At 59.3% G+C, this 23,062-nt stretch overlaps 11 protein-coding genes across 11 annotated transcripts; 4 read left to right on the top strand and 7 right to left on the bottom strand.

The window, feature by feature from the left end:
• Position 1: 1 nt before the first annotated feature.
• CcaverHIS019_0306520 (uncharacterized protein) lies at positions 2-996 on the top strand (the record flags this gene model as incomplete). Its single annotated transcript, XM_060599121.1, has 2 exons — positions 2-601; positions 640-996. 2 exons carry the CDS (start codon positions 2-4, stop codon positions 994-996), a joined length of 957 nt encoding a protein of 318 aa, XP_060455847.1.
• Positions 997-1,035: 39 nt separating this feature from the next.
• On the bottom strand, positions 1,036-2,821 carry TGL2 (uncharacterized protein; the record flags this gene model as incomplete). Its single annotated transcript, XM_060599120.1, has 2 exons — positions 1,036-1,065; positions 1,133-2,821. 2 exons carry the CDS (start codon positions 2,819-2,821, stop codon positions 1,036-1,038), a joined length of 1,719 nt encoding a protein of 572 aa, XP_060455846.1.
• A 187-nt stretch (positions 2,822-3,008) lies between these two features.
• On the top strand, positions 3,009-5,367 carry CcaverHIS019_0306500 (uncharacterized protein; the record flags this gene model as incomplete). Its single annotated transcript, XM_060599119.1, has 6 exons — positions 3,009-3,224; positions 3,256-3,426; positions 3,458-3,503; positions 3,539-3,754; positions 3,793-4,037; positions 4,072-5,367. The coding sequence occupies 6 exons, from the start codon at positions 3,009-3,011 to the stop codon at positions 5,365-5,367; spliced, it is 2,190 nt and encodes a 729-aa protein (XP_060455845.1).
• Positions 5,368-5,463: 96 nt separating this feature from the next.
• Positions 5,464-7,346, bottom strand: CcaverHIS019_0306490 (uncharacterized protein; the record flags this gene model as incomplete). The annotated part of the gene is made up of 3 exons (XM_060599118.1): positions 5,464-6,315; positions 6,415-6,998; positions 7,034-7,346. 3 exons carry the CDS (start codon positions 7,344-7,346, stop codon positions 5,464-5,466), a joined length of 1,749 nt encoding a protein of 582 aa, XP_060455844.1.
• A 422-nt stretch (positions 7,347-7,768) lies between these two features.
• Positions 7,769-8,957, bottom strand: LSM2 (uncharacterized protein; the record flags this gene model as incomplete). The annotated part of the gene is made up of 6 exons (XM_060599117.1): positions 7,769-7,791; positions 7,864-7,966; positions 8,054-8,114; positions 8,465-8,551; positions 8,902-8,912; positions 8,955-8,957. The coding sequence occupies 6 exons, from the start codon at positions 8,955-8,957 to the stop codon at positions 7,769-7,771; spliced, it is 288 nt and encodes a 95-aa protein (XP_060455843.1).
• A 1,208-nt stretch (positions 8,958-10,165) lies between these two features.
• Positions 10,166-10,543, top strand: CcaverHIS019_0306470 (uncharacterized protein; the record flags this gene model as incomplete). Its single annotated transcript, XM_060599116.1, has 1 exon — positions 10,166-10,543. The coding sequence occupies one exon, from the start codon at positions 10,166-10,168 to the stop codon at positions 10,541-10,543; it is 378 nt and encodes a 125-aa protein (XP_060455842.1).
• A 768-nt stretch (positions 10,544-11,311) lies between these two features.
• CcaverHIS019_0306460 (uncharacterized protein) lies at positions 11,312-12,458 on the top strand (the record flags this gene model as incomplete). The annotated part of the gene is made up of 10 exons (XM_060599115.1): positions 11,312-11,447; positions 11,491-11,522; positions 11,608-11,679; positions 11,709-11,759; positions 11,806-11,865; positions 11,896-12,105; positions 12,135-12,231; positions 12,261-12,290; positions 12,328-12,414; positions 12,445-12,458. The coding sequence occupies 10 exons, from the start codon at positions 11,312-11,314 to the stop codon at positions 12,456-12,458; spliced, it is 789 nt and encodes a 262-aa protein (XP_060455841.1).
• A 20-nt stretch (positions 12,459-12,478) lies between these two features.
• Positions 12,479-13,713, bottom strand: COQ2 (uncharacterized protein; the record flags this gene model as incomplete). Its single annotated transcript, XM_060599114.1, has 3 exons — positions 12,479-12,490; positions 12,523-12,828; positions 12,859-13,713. 3 exons carry the CDS (start codon positions 13,711-13,713, stop codon positions 12,479-12,481), a joined length of 1,173 nt encoding a protein of 390 aa, XP_060455840.1.
• A 273-nt stretch (positions 13,714-13,986) lies between these two features.
• DNM1 (uncharacterized protein) lies at positions 13,987-16,645 on the bottom strand (the record flags this gene model as incomplete). The annotated part of the gene is made up of 5 exons (XM_060599113.1): positions 13,987-14,172; positions 14,207-15,547; positions 15,581-15,923; positions 15,960-16,126; positions 16,184-16,645. 5 exons carry the CDS (start codon positions 16,643-16,645, stop codon positions 13,987-13,989), a joined length of 2,499 nt encoding a protein of 832 aa, XP_060455839.1.
• Positions 16,646-19,581: 2,936 nt separating this feature from the next.
• On the bottom strand, positions 19,582-21,153 carry ERG26 (uncharacterized protein; the record flags this gene model as incomplete). The annotated part of the gene is made up of 3 exons (XM_060599112.1): positions 19,582-20,676; positions 20,731-20,773; positions 21,011-21,153. The coding sequence occupies 3 exons, from the start codon at positions 21,151-21,153 to the stop codon at positions 19,582-19,584; spliced, it is 1,281 nt and encodes a 426-aa protein (XP_060455838.1).
• A 345-nt stretch (positions 21,154-21,498) lies between these two features.
• On the bottom strand, positions 21,499-22,689 carry CcaverHIS019_0306420 (uncharacterized protein; the record flags this gene model as incomplete). Its single annotated transcript, XM_060599110.1, has 3 exons — positions 21,499-21,736; positions 21,775-22,644; positions 22,676-22,689. 3 exons carry the CDS (start codon positions 22,687-22,689, stop codon positions 21,499-21,501), a joined length of 1,122 nt encoding a protein of 373 aa, XP_060455837.1.
• Positions 22,690-23,062: the final 373 nt, after the last annotated feature.

The following is a 23,062-nucleotide window of genomic DNA, read 5'->3' as shown; positions in this document are numbered from 1 at the left end:
GATGGGCGACGTCAAGTTCTACCCCCACGACCCCGCCTCCCTCATCCCCCTCCTCGAGTCCCACCTCCCACACACCCTCGTCCTCTTAGCCACCATCAAGGCGAACCGGCACGCGCCGACCGACCCGTCACCCGTATCAGCGCCCGACTGCCAAGTTCCCCCACCCCTCCCTCCCGTCTTTGCCAACTTCCCGCCGTCTTCATCTGTCTCACTAGACTACCTGCAATCCATCGGACTCGGACCGTTCGACTGGATCGTAGCCGTCGCCCTCCCAGAACCAAGCGAGCAGATCCGGTTCCACCACTCTCTCGTCGCCCACCCTTCCCCCTCTTCAGAGGAAGTGGCGGCGGCCGAGAAGGTAGTAGAGCAAGTGCTTCGGTTTATGGCGGATCATTATCCAACTCAGCTCGTTTGCGGAGCCACCCATGAACTGTGGGAGCCCGTCACGCGCAAAGTGCTGGGCGGACGTACACAGGTGCCGACCTACATTTATGTCGCTCCAGGTGGCGGATTCGGAACCACTACTATCAAGGGTGTACCACCACCTGAGGCCTGGTCCGAACTCGTCCTCGATCACGGGCGGGAGAGCGACAAGGACCTTGTGAGTTAGAACCGACCCCTGTAACCCAGCTGAACCAGATCTTTAGCGTCAACCACTACCGGCCCAAGGAGTATTATGGCGCGCGGGCGGCGCACCTCACCGTCCTCCGCCCACATGTACGGAATGGAGCTGTTCCGCCACCAGAAGTCTTCGTCCAGTGTCATGGAGATGGGTCGCTTGGTGCACTGCACACTCAGCCCCCGGTTAGACGGCGCGGGCTTGCCAAGGCTGTCCTTGCCGCTCACTTTAGGCGGTACGAGGGGCGTGTGCCGCAGTTCTGCTACATCGAGCCAGACAACGACGCGAGCATCGCCCTATTCAGGAGCCTCGGATGGACGCCGTTACCGTGGTCGACGTACTGGGTCTTTGAGAAGAGTGTGCAGCCGTCTGTATAGTCTAGCAGAATACATTAGAGTCTAGAGTATATGCCCAATCTAGAAGCCCTGCTCGGCAAGATAGTCCGACTGGTGTCAGTATGGTTTTGCTCGCCGAGCTTGAACGGCCCCAGGCCCTCTGCCATCTCCGACTCACCATCTCGAGATAGAACGTCGCGGGCTTGAACTCGATCGGCCTACCAGTCAGGCTCGACATCATATAGTTGAGCTGATTGACCCATCCGATCAAGTCGAGGTGGTTGACGCCAAGCAGGGTGCCGCGATACTCGCCCCATTTTGCGGACGATACGCTCACCATGCCGTCATTTGGCCCCTCCTTGGCGTAGATTACCGACCAGGGCCAGCGGAACGTGTCAAACAGACCTGCCTCGAACGACGCTCCCCACGAGTAATACTTGACGTCTGGGTGGTCGATGACCTCGGTGTTGAACTCCTTCATAGCACGTGTCCCGAGGGCCGTAAACGCCGCGCCATCCCCAGAGTTGGGCAAGTCCATCGCCTGCATGATGCCCAGGAGCTGGGCCAATCTCTCGCGGCCGATCACGTTGTCGATCACGTAGTCGGCGAACGGCGAGCCGCGGTGCGGCGTGCTGACCGTGGTCAAGGAACAGATGTTGAACTCGCTTGGCTTGATCTGCGACGCGAGGTAGCGGCAGTCGAGACCACCCATCGAGTGCGCGATCAAGTTGACCGTACGCCCAGGGAAACGGTCCTTGATTGAGTTATGCAGCACCTCGGCGCGTTCCATGATACTCCCAGTAGCAGGGACGCGGCATATAAGCACCTCGCACCCATTCTTCTCGAGCACCTCACGGATTCCTCGCCAATGACTAATCTGGAGGGAGGGGAGGTTGACCGGCCCGAGAAAGTCGAAGCCAAGCAAGCCATGACAGAGCACAATCGGGTTCTGCGGCGTCCGGTACTTGACCATGTGCTTGGCGGATTCTTCTTCCTTGGTCGGGGCCTGATCCTCCTCGGAGAGCATGCTGTCAATACGGCCCTTGCTCGTGCTGAACATGCGCTGGGCCAGTGCGCTCGTCGACGTGCTCAGTTGCCGTCGCTGTCCGTCCACACTACTCCGCACCTCCTTGAACGTCGGGAGACTCGGCATGCTCGGTATCCCAAAGAGCGGCTTGGGTGGGTCCGTTCCGCGCCGCCACTGCTCCGAGATCGTCCGCTGTACATGCCGGTCCTCCTCCACGCTTTCCTGTCGTGTGAGCGGCAGGCCCGTCGCCGGATCGAGCTCGGGAAACACGCTCGCGCCATGTCGTTCCATCAACATGTGTTGGTGGAAGTGTGCTGGTCCAGCCGCGTTCGGGCGCCATTCCCATTGCCGGTGCTCCTCGGTCGTGGACACGTATACCTCCCGCGGGCGGGGATGATATTCGTCTGCACTGGCGAAAGAGAGGGAGGCTGTCGGTGCCGACGTGCTCGATATGCGAGTCATGAGGCGGGGACGCAGACCGACGCCGGCCGCGCCAGCGTGATGTGCTGGTGGTGGTCGGGCGAGGAAGGGTGGGGCCTGAGGCGACGTGGATGAAGGGAGCGATTTGGAGGACCGCGGAGACTGCGAGGGGGAGGGTAAATCGAGTGGCGAGTGGAGCGCCTCCTCAAGCATACTGCCCAGCGAGGCCGTTGCGCTCGGCGGACGGAGTGGGCTACCCGGCGCCGCGCCCGCACGGGCCTTGCCCTTCTCTTTAGCTGTCGGAGAGGGTGGGGTGGGTGGGGACAGCGAACGCCGTGGAGGAGAGGGGTAGAGTGGGTCGGCGGGCTCGGACGACCAGTCGCCACCCGGCAGCGCCGCGGCTGGCGGGCGCGATGTCATTGCGAGTGCGAGGAGGCGGCGCGAGCGGATCGAGCAGAGCATACGCCGTGGATGGTTAGAAGCCAAAGCCAAAGTCGACTTAATGGTGGTGTGGTGCCTTTTTCCGAGCCGCATCGCGCGATCACCAAAACGTCATATCACCTGGAGTCAACTTGTCAACAATCCTTACACCAACAAACAGCAAAACATGCCAGACTGCGTCAGCACGACACGTCGTACGCACCGGCCCGCGCCACCATCGGTGCTGGAACGCCCACCAGACGACGAGCTCCCTCTCCAGCTGGCACTGGGGTGGGTGCTGCTACAAGTGACACCGGCGAATGAACAGGGCGCCATGATCGACGTATTTTCACGAACCTTTGTCGCGGACATCTTGGCTGTGATCGCAACGGAAGCGCTCGAAGTAGGCCCAACACATATACAGCTGACAGCAGGTGAACTCTACGCCCGCGACGTTTGGCACGCTCCGCACATCCGTCGACACGCTCGTGAACAAGGAGAGCGTGCGACTGCAGCATGTCATCAACAAGCGACGCGAGAAGGGGTTTCCAGTGTCTGATGACATGGCGAACTTGGCGTGCACAACGGGATGGCTGGACGCATTTGTGTGTATCCACCCAATCACGCTGACTCTAGCGCGAACAGTTCCGAGACGTGACGGACGGAGGAGCGACCATCGACCGTGAGCTTTCTCCCTTTCGTCGGAGCTAACAGCAGTGATCGAGCGCGACGTCGCAGCACGAATCGGCGAGGACGACGGTGTGATCCTAAACAACCCCGAGCCGCTGGAGCGTTTGTCTCCACTGGGTCTGTACTTTCGCGCTCTCGTCGTCAAGCTCCGCAAGCTTGGCTTCAACGAGACGGGCAAGCTCAGCGGGATGGTCGCGACGTGGTGTGAGGCTGGACTACAGGAGTACTCGTGGGAGACGGCGCGTGAGTGCAGCTGACAAGTTCTCGTAGCTGACAGGCAGAGGATATCGAACGGCGCGACCCGAACCCGTTCCCCGAGACAAGGGGGATGACACGTATCAGCCACATGGAGCAGCACATGGAGGCGCTCGCGACGGGGGACTTTGTCGGCGCACAGCAGGCGTTGGTGGCATTCTACGACTACCGAGCCCAGATGGGCGACTACGACGACAAGATGGCACCACACACACTCCTGAACCTGAGTGTGTTCCATTACAGGACAGGCGGAATGGAGGCGGCGCGAGAGGTGAGCTGAATACTTATGCTGGAGCTCACAACAGGCGGTGGAAGAGGCAATCCGTATCGCGCGCCGGGCCAACGACGCCGACGCACTCCAGCAGGCCCTCAACCTCCAACATCGCCTCACGACCGAGAGCGAAGGCGCCGCGTGGCCATCAGCGATGTTACCTGCCGTCAAGCAGGAGCCCGTCCCCTTGCGCCGGCTGATGCATGGCGTGACGCCCGCCGACGACCTTTGGTCCCTCGCTGCCGCGCTGGACATGGGCGAGCCTGTCCCTGTTGCCTTCAGGCGGATCTATACTGCTCTTGGCCGAGCGACGCCCCTCACTCCCAGCGCAGAGATCCAGCCGCTCGACCCTGGCGCGTGGCATGCAGCCCAAGCAAACTTGTGGGCATTGCTGGGCAGCGAAAGCCTGGCAAGCTTGCACGAGGACGTGGCGCTGGCTGACGCAGGGCCAGACGTCGCACTCCAAGTATCCATCTCCCGGGCGGAGCGCATGGCGCAACGCGGAGCGTTCGAGGACGCCCTCGCCCTCCTTCTGGGCCTGGCTGAGGGGCTGGACCACGCGGCCTACAGGACATGGACGCGGGCTGTGTGGGCTACCCTCGCACGTCAAGTTGCTCTCGCCCAAGATACCGAGGCTGACAAGGTCCTTCGTGGTCTCCACTCGGATTCGAGTGCACGGTTTGGCCCAGGCGGGCCGGCACGCGATCTGTGGGAGCCCAGTGCAGCGCCGAAGGAGGAGCGCGGGGTCGTGTTCGCTCACAAGCACGTCATGGACACCGTCAAGAGCGTACGCGCGGGGCTGGACGCCGACCCGCCCACCCCACCGCACCTGCTCCTGCCGCCCACTCTCGCGTCACTCGAGCTCTCTGCTGGGCTGGGTCTGTGGCCCACCTACCGCGCCGGCGTCGTGTGCCTCGCGGACGTGCTGCTCGGGATGGACCTGCCTCGCAGGGCGGATACTGAACTCGAAGCTGTGTGGGACGAGCTCGTCGCTGGCCACGATGCTCTGCTCCTCGCGCGAGGGGCGCTGGCTCGCGCCAAAGCGTGGGCGTTCCTGGCAATGGGAGGGAGTCAGGAGGAGGGAGAAGAAGAGAGAGGTGAGGCGCTTGCGCGCGCAAGCGAGTACGCCGACCTCGCGGCAGCCAAGGCGCGTGAGGCGTCCACTGCGCATGTCCTGGCGCAGACCGCGATTCTGCGCGAGATGCTCGCTGAGATGGGCGCACAGCCTGGGCCAAGCCTCGAGTTGGCCGGCGGACTCAGCGACACAGTTCGGCGCGTGGGCGAGGTCATGCGCCTCGTCGGCGTGCGCGTCGCCCAGGGTTGGAAGTAGATAGATCAGCTCATTTGTACCTAATACCCAATGCATAGTCCGGCTCATTGTTCTGTATATGTCCTGGGCAGAGTGCCGTCCACTCTGTACATTGCACTAGTCGTGCATGATCGCAAAGAGACGGAACTCCTTTCGATCCTTCGGATCGCGCGAGTCAGGCAGCAGCTCGCAGCTGAGGCGGTGTCGGCCTGGTGCCAACCCAGTCGCAACCTTGTCCACGATACCCATGTTGCGCTCCTTGATGTCCCAGTATCCGTCGAGGCGCACGCCGCCGATCCGGTCCGAGTCGACCCAACACCACACGGACCCAAGGCCGTAGTGCGCGCTGCGCTGGTACCCGATGGCGACTGTACCCATTGCTTCTGAGCGTGGGCGCTTCCTCCGTCCCTTCGCACGCGCGGAGGCACGCCCACGCCGTTTATCTGCCTCGCGGCGGCCGGGTCGACGCGTTTCCTGAGCCTGCGCGTGTTCGGCTGCGAGCCGGCGCTCCGGATGCGGTTCGTACTCAGCGATCGGATCATCCATGGGCTCTTCCTCATCCGCCTCAACTACCACCGTCTCAGCCGTCACAAAATCGAACGTCGCCACCGACCCGGGTTCCCGCGCGACCATGTACCGCTTCTCGTCCCATGCCCAGGTCTCCCAGCCAGAGTTGGTCGTGAACTGGATGCCCTGTTCGCCCTTCTCGTCCAAGTTGGTGCCCGAGACGCCGGTGTGCAGGCGGGGTGAGTTCATGCTCCTGCACACTGGTGGACGGCGGCCGGGCATGTCTGACGGGTTGAAGGACGCCGTTAAGCTTGTGCTTGGGACGTCGTACACCCGCTGTGCGGCGCGTAGGCGCTTGGCACCGAGACGGCCTAAGAGGCCGCCTGGGGAGACGATGGAGAGCTGCTGCGAGAGGTAGCTGATGATCAGACCTGCGGCGAGGGCATGGCCCTTAGCTGAGATCTGAGGTTAGTACTGAAGGCGTGCGTAGGTTGGTAGGCGGATGGGCGATGATGGGACACGGGAGGTTGGGGCGCAGGCGGGAAAGGATGAGTCACTCACGTGCATCAGATCGACGGGCACACCGCCCCACTCGCGCACCTTGTCGTCGCCGAGGCGCACATCGCCACCTGTCCGGAACCAGCGTGGCAGCTGGGCGTGCGGGTCGGCAAGGATACGAGGGAGAAGGATATCCCTGATGCTGAGGGAAGTCACATCATAGTACGCAAGCACGTCGGCGTGGAGCGCCGAGCTGCTCACGAGAGACGGGAAGAGGGTGGTGAACGTTTCGAGGTTGATGATGGCTGGAGCCGAGTCGAGCTCGAGCACGGATCGCACGAGGTGCTCGTACTTGGGCACGATATCGAGGGAGAGCATGTCGTTGATGCCTAGCTCAATGAGCACGAGATCCGGAGCGGGCGCGATATGCTCCTTGAAACACCACGCAAAGTAACCCGCGCCGACACCACCCTGCGCGCCGTTGACGAACGCGTTGTCGGGGTGAGGGAAGGTCGCGTTGAGCCACTCGAACACGAGCACATGTAAGTTTTCCGGAGAGTAGAGGGTTGAGGCGCCCATACCGGCGTCGGGAGGCGGGTGGACGTGGTCCTCCTCGCTTGGGTTGACAAGTCCGCGACCCTTGGACACTAACGTCAGCTAACCCAGGTGTACAAGGACGTACCGCTCCCCCCGATGGCGGCGACTGTGAAGGGCTCGCCGCGCTTGGCCTTCTCAAGGAAGCGGTGAATTCGCGCGCCCGTGCCAGTGTGTTGCGTCGCACGCGCAATCTCCCAGGCGCGGATTGCAGCCTCGTCCATGGTGTCTTTTCCGCCGAGGAGGCGATGGATGTATCCGGTCCCATTGGTGTTCGGGAGAAGGCCTAAGTCGGGGAACCGGGGTCTTATGTCGAGCGAGAGGAGGAGGAAGAGGCCGAGGAGCACCAACCCAAGGAGAGCGATACGCACGCGGGCAGTCTTAAACTTGGGATTCCTCATCGCATGAGTGTGTGTATTTGGTGAGTGATGGGGAGTTGTCAACGCATGACATGCCTGGAAACGAAAGGACAGGTGGTGGGGAAGCGAGTAGCCTCAACGATCGCCTGGTGAGGATTGAATTGCACGCGTTTACCGAACAATCTCATTGAAAGCGATTAAGGGACTTAAGACCAGGCAACATCCGGATATAGCCATCGTCGCTTTGCCGATGCCTCCATTGACATGCTGCTGTACATGAGGTTACATAGAGACCGTCAGGCCTTCTGCTCATCGTGCTCGTGCTATAGAGTCTATCACGAAATCGCCATCACTCCTGCCTCGCAATCACACGTCACCAGGCACACTGAGCCTCGCGACATCCAGCCACAAGCGGACGCGGCATGACGCCAAGCACAGTTGTGCGCGTCCTTAACCGCACACATCTACTTGGACGCGTTCTTGGCCTCTAGTATTGTCAGCTGGACGTCGTGATGTGGGAGCTGAACAGAGAAGCGGTTGTCTCCCCGCGCAGACTCACCCCGACGCGTCCCGTCCTCCAACAGAGTGGTGTCGACATCCCGTGCCGGCAGGCGGACGTAGCGCACAACTGAGCCACGGATGAACAGGTTCTTCACGGCCATCTGTGGTCAGCAGCTAGAACACCCACGTGAGAGCTACCGTCCGCTGTGCGCTGGTAACACCTCGGCGTCGGCGTGTGCTCAACTCACCATATGCGGGAACTGCGCGGGGTCCTTGACCTGGATGCCGTCCAGCCGGATGTTAAGGAACCTGGAGTTAGCGGGAACGTGGCGATGAGAGGATGGCGCGAAAGAGGAGGGGCGGTGGGGATGCAGCGAACGACGGATGGGTCTCAAAAGACGACGCCCACGTCCACCGCGCATGGCGGTAAGGGCAGCTATTGCAAGGGCAGCCCAGTAGCTCAGCAGCCACCGTCCAACCAGCCCATCACACATCATGCTTAGCGTGAGCAGCACCAATGATCCCGCCCCCAGCCAAGCTGCACGATGTGCAACTCGCAGTTGGGGTAGCGGGTGACATGCGCTGGACCATCCTCGGCAACCTTTCTCGACTGCCTTCTTCCACACAGCGCCTCCGGGTGCAGACATCAGCACACTCACTGGTCGACCGACTTGAGCGTGCCCGAGATACACAGGTCGTTCTTGAGCTCGACCTCGATCACCTGGTCGGTGAGGGTCTTGAAGAGGCTGGTGTCAGCTCAGCGAACGTACGGCACCTTGGGTGCCAGTGTATCTGCCGCTGGTAAACGTGGGACGCAGTCCAAGATGAGAGGGAGAAGAGGAAGCCAGGTGAAGCGGAGGAAGGTGGACCAGCGACGAACGTAGAAGGCATGCGCACATGCGCTATCCTCCATCCTCGGTGCACTCCGTTCCTCGTCACCTGTTACCTCTAGTATCCTCATACCTCCCCGTCCATTCTGTCAAGCTTAGACTGGTGGCCAGCCAGCTTTCCGGATTAAGATGAGGGCGAGATGAGGGCGCAGACGCTCTTGAACAACACCGCAGGACACTCGCACCGAGCCGTGGGGAAGACTCACGAGAAGATGAGCTGCGTGTCAGCTTTGGGTTTCATCATTCTAGCTGTACTTACCATGACGCGATGCTCTGCAGAAAAGGGGTATCAGTTGTTGAGTTGTGGCCGTTGTGGGAGGTTGATTGACATTGACGTCGAGAGGTAGGTAGGTCACTTTGTGTTTGGCACGTGGCTCTTATTTGAACCTCCCTTTAATCAATGGTAATATGTTCGACTTGTAATGAAAGTGCTGTTCCGAGCATTTCTCCGTGCTTAAACTACAGTTGTAACCGGTCAGACAGAGCTGGTGCTCCCCTCTTGTGCAAGATACTTTCCTTCATGGATGGTGAACTGACCTCCTCAATCCAGCGACGACAAACAATTATCGCAGAGTGCGGTATCACCACCCAGACGTACTTTCAAGTGTACCGACAAAGTACCAAACAATCCTCGGCGGCCACCAGGAGCAGACTGGTCTGGGTTCTGACCCAACCCAAGATCCGGACCTGGTACATCGGCTACAGAGATGAATTAATACTTATAGACGGCAGACTGTCCGGCGAGCATCGCGTTTCTCCGATGCAACCACAGTGACGGGCTATCTGGGCGGACGATTGCTCTCCACGGATATCCGAAACACTCCCGCCCGACTTGGTCGCTGAACATTTAGCGTGGTGCTTATACTCCAGGGCCGCGTCGCCTTACTCTTACTGGCCTTTCAGCACGGGTGCTTGGCGATCCAGTTAACGTGAATGTAACACCAGTAACCTGAAGTAGGAAGTGTCGTAATGTCACAGCAAGCCGTAATCCTAGGCTCCGATCCAAGACATTGCTCGGTCTGCCTGCATGCCACACCCAGCTCATGTACTGATCGGCATGAAACCAGCGCGGCACGGTCCCGCCACCCCCGGTACAAGTTAACCTTGTTCCAAGTATCGGTGCCAAGACTAGCTGGGTAGGTTGTGGTTGGGCCAAGAGATGCATGGGTAACGGAACTCGGGACGGGAGGTCCCGTCTCCTTCCTTCCTGGGCAGGCAACACACGTGTTGGCATGGGATATGGTAAACTATCTAGCTTGAAACGCCGGGTTATCTAGTTATCGGCATGGGACGCGTACCTGTACGGAGTGGTGATGGCCACCATGTGTGGGGTCTACCTATTTTCCTGTTCGGGCCCGTCTCAACTTGGGGTTGTATCGATCCGCGCTGCAGCCGTATTCTCTCTGGCTCTGGGCTATATAATCCCCATCCTTCCTCCTCCAATCTTTCATCCATCAATCTCACCTCACAATGAAGCTCTTCGCTACCCTCGCTATCGCTGCCTTCGCCGTCCCCGCCCTCGCTGCCCCCGCCCCTGAGGCCGAGGCCGCCGAGGTCTCGCACGACAAGCGCTTCCTATCGTGCAAGCTCAAGGGAGCCAACTGCCGCGCCTTCTGCGCCTCCTTCTGCTACAAGGACACTGGCCTCTTCACCCTCGGCCAATCGTGCTTCCTCGGCAAGTGCAAGTGCTTCACTCCCGACGGCCGCAAGGTCCGCTGGCCCGCCTGGGAGGTCGCCAAGGGCAACTACCCCAACTGGCCGTCGGCTTGCCACGGCGGCTGCAACGTCTGCGAGGCGCAGGACTGGTACGACCTCCCCACCACGACCGAGGTCGACCCCGAGGCGTAAACCAAGTCGCCCACCGAGCCCGAGATATTCTCTCGCACCGTCTCCGACGACTCTGGACGCCATTTCTCCATACTCCTATAGCCAATGCAATCTCCTCTTTATTACGACATGGTGTGGGAGGATTCCGCGTCTCAGAGTTTCGGGTTAGAGGGATACAGGGCGACACAGGGAAGGAGGGCTGGTTCCGCATTTCTGGGCCAGGGGCTTTGGCGGGATGCGTCAGAGGAGTCACAGTGCATCAAAGTGGGTTAGTCATGGGTCATAGGTAATAATTCTCAAAAACAGTCGCGTCAACTTGGGTACAGGCACTCATACCGACCGAAATGAGGTCTAGTACTCCACTTGACTTTGGTTTAGTTTGCAACTTTCAAGTTCAAGCTGCCGAGGTCGACGTCTCATCTCATGGCCTAGTCGGTCTAGAGAGTCTAGAGCAGCCCAAGACGGGAACCCGCCCGCGCCCCTGTCTCAGATGTCTGTCGTCGGCGACGGGGCCGATAGGAGACAAACAACAATCACGTGACAGATGGAAATCGAGTCTTCAAGCAGTCAACTGGCCAACTGTTGCATGCATCGCCGCTCGACACGAGTTATGAGTCAACTGAGTTGTGCTGGGCGCCAGTGGTTGCGATCTCGAGTGTGGATGCATTGCCTTTGCTGCGGGCTGCGGCCTGCGGAGGGTCTGTGCGGCCACGAGATTAGCAGGCAGGCACAATGTAAACAACGCCACCAACTCTCATCCTTTCATCTCCTTCATCTCTTCTCATCGACATGGCACCAATCAGCTTTAACGAGGGTGGCCTGTTCGCCCGCGCAAACTGGAGCTCGCCAGAACACTGGACTCCGAACCCGACACAGCGGGTCACCCTCATCGTCGCCGGGTGCTATATCCTCGTCATTGGGATATGTACGTGCTTGGGCCCTCTCCTTATCAGATGAGCTGACGACAGTGGTCCGTCCCCTCCCATCCCAACTGACACCAGTGGCACGTCCCGGTCCTCTGCGAACTCATCTACCCCTTCAAGCTCCTTGTACGCCTTCGATCTCCTACATTCAAAGCTAATCAGACCGTCGGGTTGCACGAGATGAGCCATGCCCTCGCTGGGGTGCTAACATGCGCCCGAATCGAGAGCATCCAAGTACGTCTCTCCAAACTTTGCTAACCTAGCTCGACCCAAACGAGGGGGGATGTACCCGCATGCGTGGTGGTATACAACTGGTGAGCCGCGTCTACATTTTCAAGCTCCCCTTCATAGCTGAAGCAGATCACCCTCCCAGCTGGATACCTAGGCTCGTCGGCGTTCGGGGCAGCCCTCATCGCCTGCGTAAGTCGTATCTGGAGTCACTGATTCAAGGGCTTCGACATCAACGCTTCCAAGGTCGCGTGCCTCGTTCTTGCGCCTCTGCTTCTTATCACCCTCTGGTGGGCGCGACGGAGCTGGGTCGCGTATGCCACGTTCCTCTTCACTGGCATTCTGATCGCCGTCGCTTGGGTCGTATACCATTCCGTCGGACTCCGCTTCCTCGTGCTCTTTATTGGCGTCATGTCGTGCCTGTACTGCATCGTGCGTTCGGATCGGACGAGCTGACCCAGTGGGACATTATCGACGATACACTTAAGCGCAAGATTGCGGCAAGTGATGCGAGTCAGTTCGCAAAGGTCGTGCACTTCGGCAACTCTTATGTCTGGGGTGAGTTTGGTGTGGGCGCACTGACGCAGGCACGTTTTGGCTCCTCATCTCCATCCTCTGTAAGTGTTGCTAGGCCGCACTGGCGAGCTCATACAGTTTTCGGCGCCGGTCTCCTCCTCGGCATCGCTGCGTTCAAGACGTCGTGGGACGACCAGATGGCCGCGGCCGACCGTTTCCTCGGGGGTGAGTCCAACTCGAACGAGCTGACCTCAGGATCGCCATGGTAATCTATAGTCCCAATGCATATCTAGAAGATGACCTGGTGTTAGCGCTATCGAGATTGCACCTCACCTGTGAGAGGTAGTCGGCAAACATGCCTGCCCAGATTAGAGGGCCGGTCACATAGCCGTTGGACGTAAACTTGTTCCAGCAGTCGGCCCGGCTGTCGAGGTCGACAGTGATCACCTGCCACGCGAGGTGAGCCGCGCCGCCCACACACGAGATGGCGTAGTACAGCGGCCCGGCACCCATCGCGTACCCGGCGTACGCGAGAGCGCCAATGAAGCCCGTGTACAGCGTGCTGATAATGGGCTTGGACTTGTCGCCCCAAGCCAGCGCAGTCGACTTGACGCCGGCAGTCACGTCGTCGCGCTTATCCTGTTGTCAGCGCATTCTTGCTAGACTCACCTGGTGCGCATAAATAGTGTCGTAAGCCACGCAATACACCACGCAACCGGCGTACAGCGGCGCAGCAACGCTCCAGTCGACGCTCCCCGCGACAGCACTCCATCCCAGAAGGGCGCCCCATTCGAAACATAGTCCAAGCACAATCTGGGGATAGTACGTGATCCGCTTCATGAAGGGATAAATGAAGATGAGGGGCAGACTGGCCGCCCCAAGGACGATCGAATACATGTTGAGCTGGGTGAGGACGCCGAGTCCGAGGAGAAGCTGCGATCCGAGGAAAATGGTTGCGGCCTTATGCGTGACTGTTCCCGCGGCGAGGGGACGTGTTGCCGTGCGCTCTACCTTTGCGTCCATCTTGGCATCCCACATGTCGTTGATGATGCAGCCTGCACCGCGCATCACCATCGCGCCAACACCGAAGACGGCCAGGTACCACAGCGGAACCCACAGCGGTGCGTGGGTCGCTGTCGAGGCCATGGTGATCGCCCATGCGCCAGGCCAGTAGAGGAGGAGGGCGCCGATCGGCTTGTCCCATCGCAGGAGGTAGAGGTAGGGCTTGATGCCGGCTGCCCAGGTCGGAATGAAGCGGTCAAAGGCGGTAGGTGGGGTGGCGGGGACAGATGGAGCAGTTGCCGCCGCTTGGGAAGATGATGCGGAAGCGATGGAAGAGGAAGCCGGCGTGTCGGCGAGGGAGCGGCGGGGAACGGTGTGCGCAGGAGCAAGGAAGGAGGTCTTGGGAACGGCGCGTTTTGCGGTTTGTGTGGAGAGACGCGCGAGGGGTGCAATGCGCCGGACACTTGCGCCGACTCCCAGCCCGGTGCGCGCGCATGCTGAGCGCGCGAGCAGAGGGATCATTTTGGAGATCGGAGAAGTGGTGAGTTACCAGAGAACATGAGCCACAACATTTCGGTTGCACCGATCACACCCGCATGCCAGGCACGCTTCTATCGCCATCTCGTCAATCTCTGCACCCTAACCACACCAACATTTTCAAACTCTGTGGTCATCTCGTAACCCCGTCTCGCTGCTCAACCCAACGCTAGCACAAGGAATGCATAACTGGAGCAGAAGACTGTAACATGTATAGCAGCAGCACAACATCGCGGTATGCATCAACAAGATCGCCATCTACGAGCTCTTGAGGGACACTTCGGACAGCACACGGAACGCCTCCTTGTACGCGTCCAACAGGGACTTGACGCGCGTCCGCTCCGCCACGAGCGCCTCGTCCTCGTGCAACAGCTCACCGAACAGCTCTGGCTTGTAAAGCTGCGTGACCAAGCGCTGCTGGATCGCATCCCTCGAGAAGTTGACCTGCGGTTAATGGTGTCCAGAAATGGAGACTCACGAGCAGGTGCATGATCGCCTTAGGGGTCAGGTCCTGGATCGTCTGTCGCACAATGCTGAAGTAGTTGGCAATGAGGGAGCGGATGAGGTTCGCCTCCATCTCCTCCTTCGGCGTCAGATGGACGGGCTGCTCCGACGGGTCGATGTGTTTGCTTAGGCTCTTCATGTCAAAGGCCGCGTTCGTCTGGTCCAGGCTGCCGGGAGCACCGCCAGTTCTACGCGTACCGAGATCCGGCAGGATGTCATGCGTCGACGTCGCTGCTGTGCGGGGTTCGGGACCGCCACGGCGGTGGTGGCCAGCGCCAGATGGCCCTGGGCCCATCCCGTTTGGCCCGTTTGGCCCGCCGAAGAAGTAGTTGAGGAACGTCTCCTTGGCATTGTTGGCGTTGTGGTTTGGCGAGCTACCGAGACCCGCTTGTGTCGACCCTGGGTGCGGTGACCGGGGACCAGAGTGCGAAGAGGCTCTGAAGTGTCCTGACTTGGCCGCGTCGAGGATCTTGGAGCCAGAGTTGCGAGCCTCGGGCACAGAAATGGTCGAGCCCTTGCCGTGATGGTGGCCCTTAGTGCTACCATTGACAGGGAGAGGAGCGTCCGAGTCGGACGAAGACTCGTCGCCCTCGAGAACCGACTCGTCAGGCGAGATGAGCGGCCTGGGTGGCGGGAGCGAGATCTGGGCGCCAGCACGCGCAATGGCAGCAGTGCCAGCCTGGAAATCGGGGTGGTTCGTGTTGATGTATGCTGCCTGGATTTGGATCAAGCTCGAGACGTAGTCGGACGTGGGCCCAAGACGCTCGCGGAGGAGCTCCGACACGACCTCTACGAGCTGGGCGTGGAGGCCGGGGAACCGCTGGAGCTCGGGGCTGGTCGAGTTGTGGCAAATCTTCATCAGTTCCTCGTAGACGAGCTCGACACAACGCAAGCTCGGTGACTCGAGCAGCCTGATCTGCGGCTTGACCAGGAGGTCGAACGCCACTTCTGGAACAAACATCGAGGGCCTGGGGCCGGTCGAGTTGCGGATCGCGGTGCGGATGTCGGTAACGGTGAGGTTCTGAGTGGGGTCGATCGACTGCAGAGCGTGACCAAACACATCGTTGAAGATGTAGTAGATGCGCGCGCCGCCACACAGCTCCTTGGTCGAGATGTCAAGGCTCGTACCCTCGATGGACGAGACAAAGTCTCGGGCAAACTCGGTCATGAGCTTGAGGATAAGCGAGCCGCGGTGTTGCTCGCCGAGGAAGGTTGCATCGCCAAACGAGTTGAGCTCCTGCTGCGTCTGACCCATCAACGTGTTGAGACGCGCCTTCATGTCTGGGAGCTTTTCCCGGATGTGGTTCATGAGCACCTGGGGTCAGTGGAGCTCAAACAAGGTGCGCACAGAGTTGAGAGTCTTGGCCAGGAAGCGCGTGCCGCAGCGGTGAGAAATGTTGCGGTACACAGGGTGCTGCGTGAAGAACTCTTCTTCCTTGCGGCGCGCGTCCTCCATCGGCAGGTCGAGGTTGATGTCTTGTTGCGAGCGGTTCACGACACCAATAAACCCGAGCTTGAGCGGGTATGTCCGCCCGGTGAGAACGTCGAGGGCGTTGGTCCCGGCGTCCATGAGGTCGAGCTTTGTGAGCACACCGAGCGTGCGAAGGCCACGGGGGTCGACCGTGCGCGCCAGCTTGAGAGCGTCAGAGTTGGCCAGGTCGACGTTGGCCGGGGAAACAGCGAGGATGACCCTGGTGTTAGTTTGTCACAAGCACACTGCAACGCACGCATTGGGGTTGGTGATGTAGTCGAGCACGAGGTTCTTGATCTGGCGCTCAATGTCGCTAGGCTGGTCGCCAACGGGCACCTTGGTGAGACCAGGAAGGTCGACAAGGGTGAGGTTGAGTACACCTGGTCCGTAGATTTTGAGGTTGATGGGCAGCTTTGAGACGCCCTGCGGAGGTCGTCAGTAGAGCTCATCGGCGCCACGAGCACACGTATGCGGACTCACCTTGTTCTGGCCAGCAACGCGGAAGGTCTCGGCCTCAATCTCCCGACGGACCTCGTCAAAGTCGGTGAAACGGCGGTTGAGGTGGAGGAATTCGGCATAGTCGATGCCAGTGTCGCCGCCCATCGAGCGGCCTGAGCCAGACTTGCCGCCGCCGAGGTCTGGAAGGTACCCGTCGTCGAGCGTGTTGCGGTCTGGCGAGCTGCGGCCACCTTGCGACGTGCTCGCCTGAGTGGCTCCGCCAAGGCCAGAGGTGTGAATGAGTTGGAGGACGAGTGGGCGGCGGGTCACGATGCCCGAGCCGCGAGGAAGAAAGTCGCGTCCGACAATAGTCTCGAGGACGGACGACTTGCCCGACGACTGGGAGCCAACGACGACGATCTGCGGCAGGTCAACTGCGTCGCCGCCGATGGCGTTGAACGTGTCCTGGAGCTTGTTGACGAGTGCGATGAGGTCGCTGTCCATCTCGGTGTTGCCTTGTAGGGTTGCGCCGAGCGAGGTGAGGTGTGGTGTGGTGATACAATGGAGTGGGAGAGTCGTTTACAGTGGAATGCGAGATATGCCGTGGTTTTGAGTGCGAGTTGGTTGGTTTGAGGCAAGGAAGGGAAGGGAAGGGTAGTTGGGTTGAATGTCAAAAGTCAAGTTGGTTTGCCAAAGCACCAAAGGTTGTAAAAAGGGGGGTTTGTAGGAGTGAAACGAAGTGTCCAATGCCGGTCGTGGTCGTTGTCGTTGAGGCTCAAATGGATTTGAAGCGTCGATTGAGTGGCAAGTGGGGGTACGGGGTGGAGTCAAGCGAGTTGGAAGGTAAGAGAAGCGGGCCGTGTTGATATGCCGAAGTGACAACGAAGCGAGTTGGTGGGGCCTAGACGGGGGGGAGGAAGGACGGGGGAGGAAGGACGGGGGGGGGAGGGGGTTAGTACTGGGTTGTGGGCCGTAGTCTCTCGTTCATATTCAAGTGTGTTTGATCATACTTGGTGTACCTAGGTGAGGGTGCGAGAGCCCGAGAGGCTTACAGAGTGACAGAGGCGACTGACTGACGCGTCAGGGTAAAGCGTGTTGGGGGGTTTGTGTGTGCGCGGCAGTTCGGCCTCGGCTCTGCCTCAAGGCTGCTTTCCCTTTTACTTTACACTTATTTGATTCCGCTCTCGCAATAGATCACTCTCTACAAGACTGCAAAACTGCTCTACGTCACTACCTTCTGATTGCAATGCACTCGACCATGTGGGTGATGACACCTTTGAGACCCAATAGAGCAAGACCACTTTGCAATATGCATATTGTAGCTGTATAACTCACACATCACACATCATCGACTGTCCAACGGTTCGTCGACGGATTGACGAATGTTAGGCACGTGGGGTTGAACAATGTTAGCTTTTTGGCTTGTTAGTCACGCTACAACTCTGCCACTCTGCCACTCTACCACTCTTGGCGCCAAAGTGGGAACCGCTTTTCAAGTGTGGCATCCTTGTTTCTCGCACTCGCACTCGCACTCGCACTCGCTGCCAACTCCCACGCTATCTATGGATCTCGCTGCCTTCCTCGCCTTGGTTGACTCAACCCTCGCACGCACTATCTTAATCGCACAACTTACATCATTTGTCGTTGTTCTTCACTTTCTCTCTCTTCTTTTTGTGTTTCCTTCCTGCCCTCGTATCTGTACTGTACCACTTGCAGTTCTCTGTTCTAACCACATCCCACTTCCCACCTCTCTCTCTCTTCTCTTTTCAAACCTCGAAGAGTCTGCCCAGATCTCCTTCATCCTCACTTAGACAAACTCCCATTTTGTTCCCTGTCACTCGGTGCCGCCCAAGCTTCGCGTCATGGGGAAGAAGAACAAGAAGGGTAAATCGTCCAAACCGCCGCTCAACACACCCCCGCTCGACACACTCCCGCTCGACACACTCCTGCTCGACACACACCCGCTCGACACACCCCCGCTCGACACTCAGGTTGTCCAGTCGGCCCCATCAGTCAACTCACTGCCCACAGTTTCTGACGAGGAGCCGTACGACGATCTTAAGCCGAAACGCCATCCTTTCCTTCGTGTGGACAAGGACAGTGCCATCCACGATCGAATGTGGCTCATCATGGTCAACAATGCGTTTCCCATCGAGTGCGCCTTTATGGGTGCCCTGATTCTCACAGAACCATGGCTTGCTTACGCCATACTCGGCGGTCCGCTTTGGGTGAGACAGCAGACGAGAGAACGCCACTGACGTGCCAGGACGATATTCTCAACTTGAGAAGGGATTCACTCTCAGAAAGCGCGTTGACGGTAACGATCCTCGGCTTTTGGGTTAGTTTCGTTGTGCATGACTCGCATCTGACCTCAGAAAGTCCTCTCCAGCACGAACCTGGAGTGTATCCACAACCTCTGTCGAGAGAAAGGCGTCTACCTCTTTCGTAGGGGCAAAACCAAGCGCCGCTGGTCCTTTACAATCATCGAAGGAGGCGCCCTGGGTCCCGTCAGACAGGTCCAGAATGTCGAGTTTAAATTCCAACTCGAGCCTTTCGAACGCATCCTCCGTTTGAAAGACAACTTTGAGGACCACCTCAGAAACATCAACGTGCTTGGTGAAACTTTTGATGCCTACACTGTCCGCCATGCCATCCTCAAGCTATTCCAACTTGGATGCCTTGGTGCCATTCTGTGTGAGAGAACTAGCACCAACAGCATGTGTGCGTGTCCCCTCCATATTCACCATCTCTGCTCAACCCCACGCTGGACCACAGCCATCCAGGTGTTTTCAAACCTCCCCTGGGGGCCAACCGCCCAGGAAATGTCTAAACGCTGGGCGGAATCGGGCACTTTCTTCTACGACTTCAATTTCGCCAGGGAGGCTGCCAGGCTGGTTGGCGGGGTTATGTGGGCGGACGATGGCTGGGTTGAATCTGCCTTCGACGTTGAGGATGTGCCGGCGCCCGACCCGACACGCAAGCACTGAAGCTCTTCAACCAGCGGGCGCCAGGGGCGTGCCCAGGTCTCAACCACTGTATCCGGGGATGACAGACCAGATCCGTGGAGAGCTCATCAGACTTCTTGTTCCGGGGGCGAAAGCCAGTTTCTGCCGTTCCAAGTTTCCGCATCACACCGATTCTGCAAGCCACAGTTCCGCATAACCCTTGGGCTTCTTTAGTCATTCCTTCATTTTCCACCCCCTGCTCCGCTGCCCGTGACTATTGTACAAGGTCATGTTCACCCACACCCTCAGAAGGGTGTTGTTCGTGATACGACCTGCCCGTTCTTGAAAGAGCCTTGCTACTGCCCGTCATAGAACACATTTGCCCCATTCAGGTACCGCCCACTGTGATATACCAATGCAACCTGTCCAACGTACCACGTACTCACGTACCCACGTACACGCTGCATATTAGTTCGGACTATGTATCACCCGCCTCTACTTGGTCTTGGCCGACTCGGCCTCAACGCCCTCGGTCGCCTTGAGCTCCTCAGCATACCACTTAGTCCAGCGGTCGAGGCCGTCGGTGATCCCCACGATCGGCGTGTATCCGAGGAGGCGGCGCGCCCGCTCGCTATCGTAGTATCGCTGCTGCGTGGCAAACGTAACGCGGAAACGGGTAAAGCCCGGCTCCTTTCCGGAGATCTTGGCCCACATCTCAGCCAGTGTGGCGAGGATGAGACCAACAGCCGCGGGGAGAACGATAGTGTAGGGCGGGATATGACCGAGTGCGGCCCAAACCGCCCGCGTCCAATCCCAGAAAGCGACCGGCTCGCAATTATTAATAAAGAACGCCTGTCCAGCCACGCGGGGACCCGGGGCATCGTCCTCCTGGTCCGAGAGTGCTGCGAACTGGTCCATCTTGGACCGGAGAACAGGGCGGAGGTCGGCGGGATCGACTTCGCTACTCTCAAACCGCTGGGCGAGGAGGAGATCGTGCTGGCTCGGGCTGGTATTGGGACCGAGGGGGTGGGCTTCAGAGGTAGGAATGCGGTGGTTGGGAAGCGACAAGTTAACCCAGGGGAGGGGCTCGTGGAGGCCAGCAACAGGATAGGTGTCGGCCAACTTGTCGGCAGCGAGGAGGTGTGCGTGCGCGACATTCCCGACATAAGTCCAGTCAAAGAGGTTCTCGTTACTCCCGATCTGGAATTTGGTCTGCCCGTTCTTAATGACCGAATGGAAACCGCTGATGGCCTGTCTGTCACCCGGCCCAAAGATACCGGATGGGCGGAGAGCACAGGTAAGCAGCCCTTCAGAGTTGGCCTGCAGTACCAGCTCCTCGGCCCGCGCCTTGGTGTCGTTGTACGCGTCCATCGGCACGGCTGGGTACGGGAGGCGCTCGTCGGCGTTGATCAGGTCTTCCTTGCCCGAGTAGACGACCCCGGCTGAAGATGTGTATACGAGTTTCGGTACGCCGGCGGCGCGGCAAGCGTCGATGACGTTCTGCGTGCCCGTTACGTTTACTGCCTCGTAGACTGCGGGACCGCGGCCGTGGGGCGGCGAGGCGGTGTGGATCACAATCTTGGCGCTGGACTGGGGTTAGGGCGACTGGGGTTATAGACTTGCCTTTGCAATCGCGTTCGCAACGTCCTCGAGCTTTGAGATGTCGCCGGTGTAGAAAGTGACGTTTCTGGTGTCAGCTGTATGGAGCAGTACAGCTGTGATTCAATGATTCAATGATTGAATCGAGGAGATGCAAGCCAAGGAGCAAGCGGCGATCATGTTGGATGTCACCGAGTGGAGAAGGCGGCAGCTCTCAGCGCTGAGAGGTGGCGGTAGCTCTGTAGAAACATGCTCTCTCCCACACGTGCCTGCCATCCTTGCCCGATTGACACGCTCGCCCACATCGAGCAGGCGCGCGACTCACTCATCAAAATGCCTCTGCACAATGTCAAACACGGCGACATTGGTCTCGCCGCGACCGAGGAGCGCGTCGACAATGTGCCGGCCCAGGAATCCGCATCCTCCAACGACGAGGTAGTGTTCGTGAGTGGGCGGGGACGTCGACATTGTGTGAGGGTAATGGGTAGTAGCAAGGAGTGGATAAGACAACTTGCCTTGCTGGGGTTCAGGATATCAGGATCATTCCAGACAGCTGGCAGTTGGGCACGACACAACGGGCCGAATGTGCGGGGGCAAATCGATCAGGCACCGTGACGTTGGTCGTGCCATCCACCTCCGCTCTGGCGATAGTGATGTGATTGCAACGTACAGTACAATGCATGATGTTACAAATGATGATGATACAAATGATGATGGACAAGTCATGCAAAGAGTCAATGTCAAGGAATGTACACCTATTCAACTGCGCTGCTCTCGCCCTCCGATATACCCGTTGCCCCTCAATGTACCCTTCTACAACTGTCCCTCGTCGAACACGCGAACGCCGCCCTTGCCCCACGCCTGCATGACGGCGCGCCCGCTGTCTGTCGGCTGGGAAAACGCGACATCGCCGGCAGTCGGGTCGAACCGGCATCCGTAAACGGTATGCGCGGCTGCAGCATCGAGCATCACGCGTGCCAGCCCGCATCCACGGTAAGCTGGAACAACGAACAGGCGGTGGATACCCAGTGGCGTCGGAAGCGGTGTGGGTCTGGTGTCAGCTTGTTACACGCGCCGAAGCAGACGTACTCGCACACAACACCGCCACCGCTGTCGACCTTGTCCTCAACGTCCTCGCCGCTGCGGAGGACTCGCATGGCAGTCTTGATGGGCTGCGCGACGACGACGCCAACGATTCGTTCCCGCCCGTCAACCTTGGCACGCTTTGCGTTTGGTGGTGGAGAAGACGTGATTGCCAAGACGAGCTTACACGCGTCCCTCATCTTGGGTGTGAGGGGCGAGGCGGAGAGGACGCCATCCACTGTGGAGTGTACGTCTTCCCATCGCCCTTCAGTCACGAGGAGGCGGGCACTTCCCCCGCTCCAGGAGATCGCGCCGGCGCTGACTCCACCCCGACTCTTAGGGAAGGGGATGCCGCGGGTTACACGAGCGTGGTGTGCCGCGTGTGTGCGGTCGTCTTCCCCTCCTCGCATATAGGACATGCCGCATTCGGTGCAGGAGCGCTGCGCACCGTTCATGAAGTGAAGTTGGGTGAGTTTAGTCCTGTCCTTGCTACCGAGCTTGAGCTTGCTCTTGGAGGTTGGCGGAGTGGATGGAGAGGAGGATGAAGGGGTAGCACGCGCGCGCTTGATCGGCCCAAAGAACGACGCGAGCGTCGCCTGTTTCGGTTCCTCCTTGGGCGGGAGGTTGGAGTCGAAACCCGATAATGGCCGTGCACGCTTGGACGGGACCTCGACTGGGTCCGAGTCGAGGATGCGCTTTGGGGTTGGTGAATACTGCACTTGTGATGCGGGTGTGGGTGAGGACATTGGGTATGGACGCGTCGGGGATTCTTCTTGGGACGCGAGGCGCGGTGATGATGGTGGAGGCGTGAAGAGCATGAGTTTCCGTGGCGGGGACGATGCCGTGCGCCGGCCATATGTTCGCCGTACTGGCGGTCTGGGGTCAGGTATGAATCGCGTTCACTCACTTTGCGGACTCCATAACAAGAGACTTGGTGGATGAAGAAGGAGGAGGAGGAGGAGGAGGGGGAGGAGGAAGAGGAAGATGGATGACGACTAAGGTTTGTGATCGAGTTGGGTGGCAAGAGGTCAGTCGCGAGTCTTACTAGATCAACGCCTCAGGTGCAAGCAGTCACGAGACATTACAATCAGCTCAGCAGGCACGACCACGTGGGTCGCCACTTATTATCATGTAACCCCGATAAGAGATGACGGAAATCCACGTCAATTAAAGTGCCTTTGGGTGGGGCCGGATTTACCGCCCCGCTTTGTCGGCAAGGAACGGGCGGTGCCGGCAGCTCGGGCAGGGGGGCAGGAGGTAGGAGTTCCGCAGGGTGTGTCTTTCTAGAGATCGG

The sequence above is a fragment of the Cutaneotrichosporon cavernicola genome (genome assembly GCF_030864355.1).
Source record: "Cutaneotrichosporon cavernicola HIS019 DNA, chromosome: 3".
In the NCBI taxonomy this organism is placed as follows: Eukaryota; Fungi; Basidiomycota; class Tremellomycetes; order Trichosporonales; family Trichosporonaceae; genus Cutaneotrichosporon; species Cutaneotrichosporon cavernicola.
Note: the sequence above shows the minus strand (reverse complement) of the source record. Positions and strands in the feature narration are given on the sequence as shown.